This window comes from Chanos chanos, chromosome 15 (assembly GCF_902362185.1).
Source record: "Chanos chanos chromosome 15, fChaCha1.1, whole genome shotgun sequence".
Lineage (NCBI taxonomy): Eukaryota > Metazoa > Chordata > Actinopteri > Gonorynchiformes > Chanidae > Chanos > Chanos chanos.
Genome location: NC_044509.1, coordinates 14,779,134 through 14,791,316, shown reverse-complemented (window position 1 = coordinate 14,791,316; position 12,183 = coordinate 14,779,134). Strand labels below are relative to the sequence as shown.

The 12,183-nt window shown below is 44.1% G+C and overlaps 1 protein-coding gene across 4 annotated transcripts in view; it reads left to right on the top strand.

Annotated features, from left to right (window-relative positions):
- Positions 1 to 12,183, top strand: part of nbeaa (neurobeachin a) — a 104,148-nt gene that overhangs the window by 84,448 nt on the left and 7,517 nt on the right. Inside the window, exons 30-45 of one of the 4 annotated variants that reach the window (XM_030792372.1) lie at positions 1,031 to 1,185; positions 1,932 to 2,058; positions 3,027 to 3,140; positions 4,280 to 4,413; positions 5,063 to 5,124; positions 7,159 to 7,223; positions 7,408 to 7,516; positions 7,830 to 7,996; positions 8,465 to 8,589; positions 8,830 to 8,979; positions 9,739 to 9,875; positions 10,269 to 10,386; positions 10,560 to 10,662; positions 10,971 to 11,086; positions 11,316 to 11,428; positions 11,984 to 12,124. In XM_030792372.1, the coding sequence (XP_030648232.1) occupies positions 1,031 to 1,185; positions 1,932 to 2,058; positions 3,027 to 3,140; positions 4,280 to 4,413; positions 5,063 to 5,124; positions 7,159 to 7,223; positions 7,408 to 7,516; positions 7,830 to 7,996; positions 8,465 to 8,589; positions 8,830 to 8,979; positions 9,739 to 9,875; positions 10,269 to 10,386; positions 10,560 to 10,662; positions 10,971 to 11,086; positions 11,316 to 11,428; positions 11,984 to 12,124 (1,936 nt within the window). The remainder of the gene's footprint in view (positions 1 to 1,030; positions 1,186 to 1,931; positions 2,059 to 3,026; positions 3,141 to 4,279; positions 4,414 to 5,062; positions 5,125 to 7,158; positions 7,224 to 7,407; positions 7,517 to 7,829; positions 7,997 to 8,464; positions 8,590 to 8,829; positions 8,980 to 9,738; positions 9,876 to 10,268; positions 10,387 to 10,559; positions 10,663 to 10,970; positions 11,087 to 11,315; positions 11,429 to 11,983; positions 12,125 to 12,183) is intronic. The other 3 variants (XM_030792371.1, XM_030792370.1, XM_030792373.1) reach the window with 3 other exon arrangements.

Genomic DNA, 12,183 nt, shown 5'->3' with positions numbered 1-12,183 from the left:
ATCCTCAGTGCTATACACACACACACGCGTCTCTTTCATCCCCATAAGGGAGGAGCAGACGAGCCTGTGTGTATGTAGTGTACACAGGCCCTGGGAAAGGAAACCAAAGTGACTTTTTGTATAGAAACTTCCGGTACGTGGATTTAAACACAGCCCAGTGTTTCTCTGTGTTCATTTCACGGCTTTGTTCTGGGTTCCCCAATTAAGAAAATCTAATAAATAATACATGATGAAAATTATACTGCATATGATTTATGAGCACTAGCAGAATGAATAATGAATTACGATGAAGTGAATATTTTATCAAAAGCTGCCTCGCCGGTGCCCCAGTCTTCGGCAGGCTTCTTGTGAACTTTTGTACGACTCTGCTGAGAAAAGCCATGCGGAAACATGTGAATTATTAGACGCGTTCGAAAGATCAGTACTTCCAAAATCATTGTTTTTTAAAAATCCTGTTCCCCTCTAGGACAAACGCATTTTGTTCCTCTCAGAAATGACTTAAATACTCCTGAGCAGAAATTAAGTAATCCAGAACATAAATTCCTGAAACACTCTATGCCAGAACTCGCATGTTCTCTCTCTCTCTCTCTCTCTATTTGACTTTTTTCTGTTCATTTTTTGTCTGATGACAGCCTCCATTTTGTACACTGAAACCTTCCTCTGTTTTTGGCACAAAAGACCCTGACAGAGCTGCTGGTCATATTTCAGACCCACTCAGACTCACTCCTGTTACCTAATGTCCTCATTATTTCGGTTTATTACCACGTAACTACAAGCCATTCACACTCCTTTAGTCTAATTAAAGCACAGAGGGAGAAAATTGAACACACAAAAGCCCACTATTTGTGATTAGCCACAGACTGCTCTTCCAAAAGCACTGTATGCAGCAGGTACACAGCCTTTGCGTTCAGTTCAAACCGACCTATTGACCTGATAAGAAAATGTTAGTGTTACGTTGTGTGGCCCCTCTCGTTCTTTTATCAGTCATTGTTCTGTGTGTCTCTCTGTGTGTGTGTTTACATGCTCACAGGAGTGTGGTAGTGCCAGTAAAGAAACCCCCGCCTGGCAGTCTGGCGGTAAACACCGTGGGCACACCCACCACCAGCGGGTCGGCGCCGTCAGGTAGCACGCCCAATATCTTTGCCGCTGCCGCAGTGACCCCCAAAAGCATGATCAACACCACAGGTGAGTTTAGTGACAATATTCCCACCAGAGAGGGGGTTGTGATGGGGGGGGGAGGGAGACTTATTTTTCAAAGCTTAAAGAATCCATTGTCTTTAATAATGTGATACGATTTGATTTTATATTTTATGTTATATATACTTTTAAGTATTTGATGATGTGTGATTTAAGCATTTCCTTCAGTTTAATGTCCTTAATAAAGAAATGGCCATGACATTATGGGTTTAAGGTTTTTTTTTTTTAACCTCGCTATTTTGGAATTGGCCCCAGGCCATCAGGGTTGATGTGACCTAGTAGAGCAGAAAATTGAATAAGCTGTGAAAAGAGATGTTTTTGGAGGCTTTTTTCTTTTTTTCTTTTTTTTTTTTTTGAGAATTACACATTTGCAAATATCAGTGTTCATGTCAGTCACTAGTTTAACTGGGAAGGGGCAAAGTTTTGTTTCTTATGGCGGCCACTAGAGGGCTCTATTCCCCTGTCTCCTGTAAAGGACAAATCCATATCATGACTAACCACCTCTCAGCATCTCTCACAGTATCTCTCTGCAACATTTCTAACCATATCTACATTTCTATGACAGTCATGTGAACTACCTCAAAATGCCCTTCTCACTTGAGCTGTACTTGGTGCTGTGGGTATATTCATTAATTCATAGATGCTATTTTTGGAGAGTTTTTGTATCACAACTGGGTTGTGATAATCCCAGTGTTATTCCATCCTTACTTTTGTTTTTTTTGTCTTTGCTGCAGGTGCCACAGACTCCGCCTCTTCCTCATCCTCCTCTTCCTCTAGCTTTGTGAACGGTGCCACCAGTAAGAACCTGCCGGCAGTGCAGACGGTGGCACCCATGCCCGAGGACACGGTGGAGAATATGAGGTACGAGGACACGGCCCGCCGAAATCCGTGTGTCCGCCCTAAATGTCCCCTCTCCACACTGCTACCGCCTCATCCAACACTCACCACCCCGCGGGTAGCTTCTCTTCTCTCAGCTTGTTCCGTCTCTTCCTCCTTCTCTCTCTCTCTCTCTCTCTCACCTGACTCACTGTCTCATCCCTTTCTCTCTCTCTCTCTCTCTCTCTCTCACCTGACTCACTGTCTCATCCCTTTCTCTCTCTATCTATCTATCTCTCTCTCTCTCACCTGACTCGCTGTCTCATCCCTTTCTCTGTCTCTCTGTCTCTCTCTCTCTCTCTCTTTCTTTTTGCTCATTTCTTCCACTCATCCCTCCTCCCCCTTATCCTCCACCATCCTGCCCTTTGTTCTGTTGCTTGTTTTTTTTAATGGCCTCTTGGTGTGCTCTCTCACGCCCCCTGCTGGTCCTCTCTCTTGGAGAGGCACACCCCCCCCCCGCAGCATGCTAGCGTGGTGTATTGTATGTGACCTCAGAGAGAGTTTGTTGTTAAGGGCTTGGCATGTTTGAAGCCTGTTAAAAAATCAGCAAGTGCTGCTTACCCGTCCTCACTTATCTGCTTCTCCCAAAAAAGTGACAGTTTTGGAGTTGGCCTCTGCTCATGTTTAGAGATGAGCTTGGAAATATGCCCTACAAATCTCCAATCACATAATGATCTATAAAACATGTAGCAATCTGCATAAAACGTCCCATATCATCATTATGTATTTCGTCATTTGTGTAATTAGATTTGTACTGCAGCGTACCATGAGTCAAGTCTCTAGCACCACGACCCTCTCATTTAACAGAGCCAGAAAGCACACAGCTCTCTCCGCACTAATACTCACCCTTTCTTTGAGCTACAGCTTTAAAGAGATCAATAAGATATGATAAGACATCAATGAATATTTGAAAAACCTTAATTACTATGTGTCTCTGCCCATTTGTATTCCAGTGCCTTAGTGGACCAGTGTCCACTGCGAACCAGGCTGACGCCTCCTGAATTCAAATCCCTTAGCTCCTTGGCAGGATTCCAGACAGCCCCCAGAGATGCAGGACAGTGTCTTAGGCAAGGAAGCTTCTGCTGGTTGCCCCCCCCCCCCCCTTCCCCCAACAACTCCCCCACCTTCCACCCCCACCAGCCAGCAACTACACTTCAGCAGCTCCCTCCCTCTCTCTCTCTCTTTCCCCCACCCTCCTTCCCTCCCCCTCTCTCTCTCTCCTCCCCCCCAGTCTGTTTCTCTCTGATGCGCTCTCTCTTGCCCTGTATGACCGCCCACCATCTCTGTGAGTGTGTGTGTGTGTGTGTGTGTGTGTGTGTGCTGAAGGTCAGCAGCAAGGTGTTTGCTGGTGGTTGAGGGCTTTTAGCTGGCAGGCTACACCGCTGCAGTTTGTTTCCCCATCTGTAATGGATTAGGGTGACGTGATTCGGTCCTGTTCTATAGACACGCGCTCAATCACTTTAGCGCTGCCTGACTCTAAGTCTGAGAGAGAGAGAGAGAGAGATCTGTAAGCTGCAGCGTACTGAGTAGGCTTAATTAGCCTGGATTTATACCTGTGGACCCTACGCCTTGATCGGGTATCATAAAACACTTTGATTGTGACAGAATCACTTCCTCCTCATCCTTTACCACTTCTCGTCCAATGAAAAGCACAGCACCCGCAGTAGAGCTTATTCTGGCTTTTCTCACTGTGCTTGGATGCAGTAGACTCCTGTATTTCCCTTCCTCCTTCTCACCATAAACATTTTTAAGTCAGAGACTCTGGCGTCATTTACATCCGCTGAGCCGCGGCCACGCCCTTAGCCCAGGCTAGCGAAGCTTTTGGCCTCACACAGTGAGAGTGAAGGAGCGGTCAGCTCGCTCACAGAGCAGCGTGCCTTACGCCTTTGCCTCCTGATACTCTTCCCACCCCACACAACCATTAACACCGTTATCCCCCCGTCACCATTAACACGGCCTAACAAAACTAATAGTCAGTGAATGTGTTTCTACAGGCTTTCACCAAAAACTACAGTTCTAACCGTGTTTTCCTCTCTTTCACTCCGTCTTCATCTGTCTTATCGCTCCACCACCAATCATGCTATCATTATCTGAACTCCACTTGTCCTCCATCTGTCATCTCTTTCTCCTCTCTCTCTCTATCTCTCTCTCTCTCTCTCTCTCTCCCCCTTTCTCGCCCTCTGTCGTTCCTTTTTTTCACCTACAGCATCACCACGAAGTTGGAACGTGCTCTGGAGAAGGTCGCCCCTCTGCTGCGGGAGATTTTCGTCGACTTTGCGCCCTTCCTGTCGCGCACGCTGCTGGGGAGCCACGGACAGGAGTTGCTGATAGAAGGTACAGGTGCTGTATAGTGCTGCTCTTTCCTCTTCCTGGTGTCTCTGTGGAGTCCCTCACTGTCCACACTGTGGAGTCCCTCACTGTCAGCCCTGTTTGTGTCTGCTCGCTGCCTAAATGCCCTCATGGAGCCGCAGTAGGTACCCACAGGACAGGTGAGAGGGTAAAAGCAGGGTTTTTTTTCCAGGGGGGAAGTGGACCATGTCTCCACCGCTGATCTGAGATCAGGGCAAATGCAGAAGAGTCTGTGTTTTCAGCTGAGACTTTCGGGATCAGTCTAGATCACACCCGCTTCTCGTTAATGCTGCTGTCTTCCATTTGAGTCTTCATCTGCTTCCTCGCTCTCTGTCTCATTTTCTTTCCTCCCACGTCTTCCTGTCTCTGTTTTCCTATCTGTCTACATTTCTGTCAGGCTTTGTTGTCTATGCCGTTGTCCTGTTTCAAATGCCTGTTGTTTGTTTTATGTAAATGTTTATGTAATTGGGTTTGGTACGATACTGAAATATTAAGTCTTCTGACACGCTTAAAGACTCTAGGCCAGGTTGTAAGTTTTGTCTTGGAGTTTTCCAGATAGATTTTGAGGGATTTGCTGTTGCAAGTACGTATTTGTGTCTATGCTAAAACATCTGGGGTTTTTTTTTTTCCACATCTGCAGGTCTGGTCTGTATGAAATCCAGCACATCAGTTGTGGAGTTAGTGATGCTCCTGTGCTCACAGGTGAGATATTTTTCTTTTCTTTCCTTCTATTCTTTTTTGAAGGTCTAACAAACAGACTCAAATGTTCTCCTCTCCCATAACTGTCAGTTTGCTCTGCTTGTATTTCCGCAAAGTTGTTTTGTGTGGGTGTGTGTGTGTGTGTGTGTGTGTGTGTGTGTGTTTGTGTGTGTGCGTGTGTGTGTGTGTGTGAGCGTGTGTGTGTAAGAGCGTGTGTGTTTGTGTGTGTGTTTGTGTGCGTGTGTGTGTGTGAACGTGTGTTTGTGTGTGTGAGCGTGTGTGTGAGCGTGTGTGCGTGTGTTTATGTGTGTGTGAGCGTGTGTGTGTGTGTGCGAGCGTGTGTGTGTGTGCGAGCGTGTGTGTGTGTGCGAGCGTGTGTGTGTGTGTGTGCGTGTGTGTGACCGTGTGCGTGTGTGTTTGTGTGTGTGTCTGTGTGTTTGTGTGCGTGTTTGTCTGTGTGTTTGTGTGTGTGTGTGTGTGTGTGTGTGTGTGTGTGTGTTGTAAGTTATTTGGTTTGAGACCTCTCAGGATCTGATTACAGTCCCACCCTTCATTTGCAGCTCAATAAAAACCGCTGCCGTAGCAACAGATCCAGTTCCTGCTTTATGTGACCAAATACACATTAAATTCGTTAAGCCACCATTAGACAGGCCATTAAACAATCATCACATGAGATACAAAACAAATATACACGAATCAAACGCACGTAAATTGCATCTCAGTGGAAATTCGTCAAGTGAATATCAACGCAGTTCAGTAAAATGAAGCATTTTTTCATGTTTCAGTTTCACTTCAAACAAAACAAGAAATTATTAACCAAAGAACACCAGGAAGAGTTTTAAATTCAAAACATTAACATGACCTTTGTTAATTAAAGGCTAGTTTTCTGGACACAATTTAAACCCAATCCAGGGCTTTAAAGGATTTTCAGTGGAGAGTCTCTGTTGACAGTGCAGTGTAATCTAGTTGTATTCTGCATCTGTAGAACTGGTTCAAAGACTCTTTTCTTACCTTTTAAGGAATCCTACTGTGTCCAATAGCAAGTTCCAGTGGTTGAACAGCATCCTGTCTCAGGTTTTCATCAGTACGAACACAGTGTCCCTTGTAGAATCTTTCAAGTTCATCCGTTCATCTGCGCAGCAGTGAACAACACAAAGGCATACATTTGGAGACTTTCGCCACACTGAAAACTTTCCCATTTTCCCAAATATATCAACACATCCTTGGTCCTTGTGTTGGTCTTTAAAACACTTACTGAGAACCCCATGTTTACAACAAGGCCTTCAGCTGAGCTGTTTGAGAGCAGCTCCAGCTCTGGTTCTGTTTCTGATTCCGGACACGGAGCCAGGAGCTGGATGTGGGGTCCGCCCCGCTGCGTGAAGGTCGGTTTCTCTTCCTCTCCTCCTTTCTTCCCGTCCCTCTCAGTGAGCTGGTCTCGGCGTCAGCACGGATAACATTACTGTACATCCAGACTTCTCCTGCCATTAGGGAGCTCGGGGGAGGAAACTTTAGCCCAAATATTGATCCGCAGGAAGGGGAACGTAACTGGATCCGCCTCTGATGTGCCCATCTAGAACCATCCGCAGCTGAGCCTGAGTGCCGCCTGCCTTCCCCTGTCAGCAACCGCTTCCATTAATGTACCAAAGAGCCTTTCAAAACAAAGAGCGTCAATAAATCCCCCTCTTCTATCACACTTTATAAGCCATTATCCACTAGGTCTTTGATCACTGTCTGTGAACATTGTCAACAGTTTTACAGGGCTTTCTTTGTTTGTTTGTTTGTTTTTAGACTGAAGGATGTTTTGGGACTACAGTTAAATTCTAAAAATGCCTTTTGCTTTGTCCAGACTTCTGTTTTTTTATTTGTTTCTTTGAGCCCCCCCGCCACCTTCTTTTAGTCCTCAGTGTGTGTAACCGCTATAGATGTAAAAACTAGCAGTGAACAGATAAGCTCCAGATGTGAGAGAACATTTGTAAGAGACTTATTTCGGCATATAAAATTTGTCTTTGTGATTTTTGGGTTTTTTTTTCTTATTAGGAGTGGCAAAACTCCATCCAAAAGAACGCAGGTCTTGCCTTCATAGAGCTCATCAATGAAGGAAGGTAATGTGATCATTCATGACTTCAGAATTAATCAACAAATCATGGCTGATCTGCTTGTAATTCGGTAATGAGTTAAAACCCCATCCATGTTCATTTATCCACAATAAATGATCCACGGATGCCCTGGTAAGTCAGCTGACAGATGTTCTCGCTGTTCCGCGTCGGCTTTCTTTCCCTCTCCCAGGCTGCTCTGTCACGCTATGAAGGACCACATTGTACGCGTAGCCAACGAGGCAGAGTTTATTCTCAACAGGCAGAGAGCAGAGGACGTCCACAAACACGCTGAATTTGAGGTCAGCTCTCTGTCTCTCTGTCCCCTTCCTCTCTAGTCCAGCAGCACCAAGCCAATAAATAAAAAGTCTGATATACAAATAGTATACAAACAAATAGTATACACATTTTTTGTCGTTGTGGTTGTTGCTTGTACAAAACAGTATTGTGGTCTGTGATTGGTCAGTATATTTGCAAAATGTTAATCACTACATTACATTATTCATATATTCTAAAGATGGTGGTGCTTGGTGATGTTAGAAAATCCAAACCCAGGTCTACGACACACTCCTCATACTCATACTCATACTCATACTGTGTGTCTGTACTCCTCAGTCAAACTGTGCTCAGTATGCCGCAGACCGGAGGGAGGAGGAGAAGATGTGTGATCACCTGATCAGTGCAGCCAAGCACAGAGATCATGTGACTGCCAATCAGCTGAAACAGAAGATTCTGAACATTCTGACCAATAAGCACGGAGCTTGGGGAACGATGTCACAGAGGTAAAGGAACTGTGTGTCCTCCTGTTTTACAGAGTCGATATGGAAAAACTCAGCACTTCTCAATCTCTCACAGGAGACATTTGCAGATATATAACCCTCTGGTATTGTAAGCATTATTAATCTAGCATTATCTGACTGATGTTGCCCTGGGGGCTGCATCCATAAACTGGAGGGATATGGGATGAATATTATTCAGGAGTGTGGTTTACCTCAGAATCTAAACTTTGCACCATGCTTAATAGTGATTCATGGTGTATCTCTTTTAGTGTATCATATCAGTGGGTTGTGGATCACAAGTTCTAACTTATTTGAGGTTGTTCAACAAAGCATTGTTTTGACATATTATTATTCCTTCACAAGGAGGCTGTTTTCAGATGATGTGCTGGTTTATTTCAGAGGATTTTTTTTGTTTGGTTTTTTTTGGTTTTCATCCAATACAAAGTCTGCTTTCCCTCGTTCTCCCCACAGTCAGTTAAATGATTTCTGGCGTTTGGACTACTGGGAGGATGACCTTCGCAGGAGGCGGAGATTTGTACGCAACGCATTTGGCTCCACCCACTCAGACGTGTCACTCAAGTCCCTTGAGGACTATGGTCAGTGACGTAATTTTCACTGAGCTTAATCTCATACAATCTGAAAAATGGATATTCAGTACATATGTCTTATATTGCTAACTTTTATTACAACGTAGGGCGAGAGTAGCATCTTAATGCACAGCTTACACATCTACATATGAATAAAAACAAAAGAAGGATGTCTACTGTAAACGGTCAGAGTTTGAAGTGCCGCCGATCGATCAGAAGGTCTGAGGCAGATTTGTTGTGTCCTGTGAGTAGGCCCTGAGGAGGAAGAAGGAGTCAAGTCCAAGAAGACTTTCCGTAGCCAGTCTGTGGTCAGTCAAAACCCAGAGACGGAGCTGATGCTGGAGGGAGATGATGACGCTGTCAGCCTCCTGCAGGAGAAAGAAATCGACAATCTGGCAGGTAACAGAACATGACATGCCGTACCCTTGAACATGCCCTCACCCATCTTAATGCCCGCACTTGAGAGGTGTATGTTTTCTCTATGTTGAATATTGCTATCTAGAATTCCACATCAACTTTACCATCAGAGTCCTTAGGAAGCTCTGTTAAATATGCTGGGGTGTTTGTGGTAATGCCTACCTGTACATTCAATTTTAGTGTCTTTCCGTCCACGAATATTTACCTCAAGAGGCAAGTTTTTTTTTGTTGTTTTTTTTTATCTCAGATCCATGTGTGAACACACTAACCCTGCAGAACTCAACTCAAATCAAATTGCTTGTGAAATCGCTGTCACTGTGGAGAATCACGCTACCACTGTGGTTGAGAAGTACAGCACACTTGGGCTTTGTCAGACTGATTAACTGTTTGCTGACGCTAGAGAGCTCCAGATTGATTCCCGACTAACTAACACTTTCGATAACATCCAAATGTATGTCATTGTTTGTATGCTCCTTATGCAGGAGTAACCAGTGAATCAGATTACAATATTGCGCCGCTGTAAAATGTTAACATTAGATTTGTTTTTAATGCATTCAGAATTATTGAAGCATTTATTTCGATAGTTAGTTAGTTAGTTAATACACTCTCACTCAAGATTTTATCGCTAAGGTTTTGATGATTCTAAGCAATAACAGTGTATCAGATTTTTTTTTTAATGAGCGCAGTGTTTAGGAGAAGGTATGAAATATGTGTTCATTTGCACTCTGATGTGTTTTACAGGGCCAGTGGTACTAAGTACTCCAGCCCAGCTGGTGGCGCCAGTCGTCGTAGCCCGTGGAACTCTTTCAATTACCACCACAGAAATCTACTTTGAGGTTGATGAGGATGATCCCGTCTTCAAAAAGACTGACGCAAAGGTACCCATTTCTCATTTTATGAGACCGTTGATTAACAAAATGAAGTGTTTATGTCTGTAGTTGTAGCAGTGAGCATGTGTGTGTTTGTTTGGAAATACTGCGTAGTTGTTACACGTGTGTGTATTATTATATAAACAGACCTGGTAGTGTCAGTAAATGGCAGTGAAGCATAATAGCCTTTCAACCATAGTAAACACTATCACAGCCCCCAAGCGTTTTTTTTCCTTTGCTTGTCAAATAGCTCGGATGTCTCCTGTGACTTCTGTGACATGTTAACTATGACGACCTTAAAATGTTTACTTATTTAGAGCAGATACAATTCAGAAATTTGACAGTACGTTGTTTGAATTGTTAGATGTATTTAGTGAAATCCTTTTTGTGTCTTTCTGCTAGGTTTTGGCATACACGGAGGGGCTGCATGGAAAGTGGATGTTCAGCGAGATTCGTGCAGTGTTTTCTAGACGTTACCTGCTTCAGAACACAGGCCTGGAAGTGTTTATGGCCAACAGGAGTAAGACGAGAACTTTCTGCGTTATTACCAATATGTCTTTTACATCCGACTCACCTTAGAAACGTGACTCGTTTTTAAACATCTGTTCAAAAATAGCCATTCTTTTTCCGAGGCCTGTGTTGTTCCTTTAGTCACCGAGAACTTAAACTGATCATAGCTCTTTGTCTCCACAGCATCAGTCATGTTCAACTTCCCAGACCAAGCCACGGTGAAAAAGGTCGTTTACAGCCTCCCTCGGGTCGGCGTTGGTACCAGCTACGGCCTGCCCCAAGCAAGGTGCGCCCTGGTCCTCTATGCTGTTCTTCCTTTCTTTCTTTCTTTCTTTCTTTCTTTCTTTCTTTCTTCCTGTCTTTCTTTTCGTCATTTCATTCTTATTCAGCTTTAGGCAAGCCATTTGGAATTTCAGAGGAACATTTTCTAACCTTCAGCTGCAGTGTTTATCCTTCTTTGTGTTTAGCATTCTTAACGCTGTCCATGGTATAGACGCCCTTTTTTGACAGTCCTCCAAAAAAAAGAAAAAAAAAGAAAAGAAAAAGGAAATCCGCTTAAGAGCGAAGCTAACGCTGCATGTCCCGCTCACACAGACGGATCTCTCTGGCTACGCCACGCCAGCTCTTCAAGTCTTCCAACATGACTCAGAGATGGCAGAGGAGGGAAATCTCCAACTTCGAGTACCTGATGTTCCTCAACACCATCGCAGGTGACAGAGGGGGGGGGCTTGATCTCATCATTGGTTAAAAAACTCACATCAGTACAAATCTCCAGCATGGTTATAAATCAGTACACGTAGTCCAGCCGACTGACTTAAACATTCAGATTAGTTATCATGGCCATCAGTGTTCATTTTAGCCATTATAAAACTGATAGGAGACTATGGATCTGCCCACCTGACTTCCCGGGCCAATCACGTCTTTTTGTTTGGTTCCCAGGGAGGACATATAATGATCTCAACCAGTACCCTGTTTTTCCCTGGGTCCTAACCAACTACGAATCAGAGGAGCTGGACCTCACTCTCCCCGGGAACTTCAGGGATCTGTCAAAGGTATGTATGGATGCCAGATGCTGTATTACTCTGTAGAAGTAGATACGGAGTCCTGCATAAATTACAGAGCTGATCAGGAGTCAGTTCATGCCTTTCATTATCTGAATAGATACACTTATATAGGCCAAGCAGGGCTGCTCCTAGCAGTCTCACTCTAAGATGCACAACACACGTGGGCTGGGCTTAGTTTCCTGTAAGAGCTACATGTTAAACTACAGAAGGTGTTTAGATTATTTAAAGAATTGTGGTTAGATTATTTTAATAATAGCTGTCCAGCAGTTTCAGCCTAAACGTAGCAGACTGGTACAAGAGTTACAGAAATATTCAAGTAATTCTTACAAAAGACTGTACAATGTTTTTGGGAAATTCATTGTATTCAATGAAGAGTTTTATGAACAATTAGTCTGTGTATGACAATTAAAGCGTACTCGATGTGAGATCATCAAAGTGATGCATAACCAGCAGTATTTCAGTTTGATTTTTATGTCAGTTTCTATTCATGCAGTAGTTTTTGTCCTCTCTAAACATCCCTCTCTATCCCTCTTTTGAACCCAGCCAATTGGAGCCCTCAACCCAAAACGTGCTGTGTTTTACGCGGAGCGTTATGAAACGTGGGACGATGAGGGAACCCCACCTCACCACTACACCTCCCTGTACTCCACCTCCGCTGCTACGCTGCAGTGGCTACTGAGGATAGTGAGTCCACACCTCCAAAACACTGAGACTACAGACCACACCTCCAAAACCAACAAAGA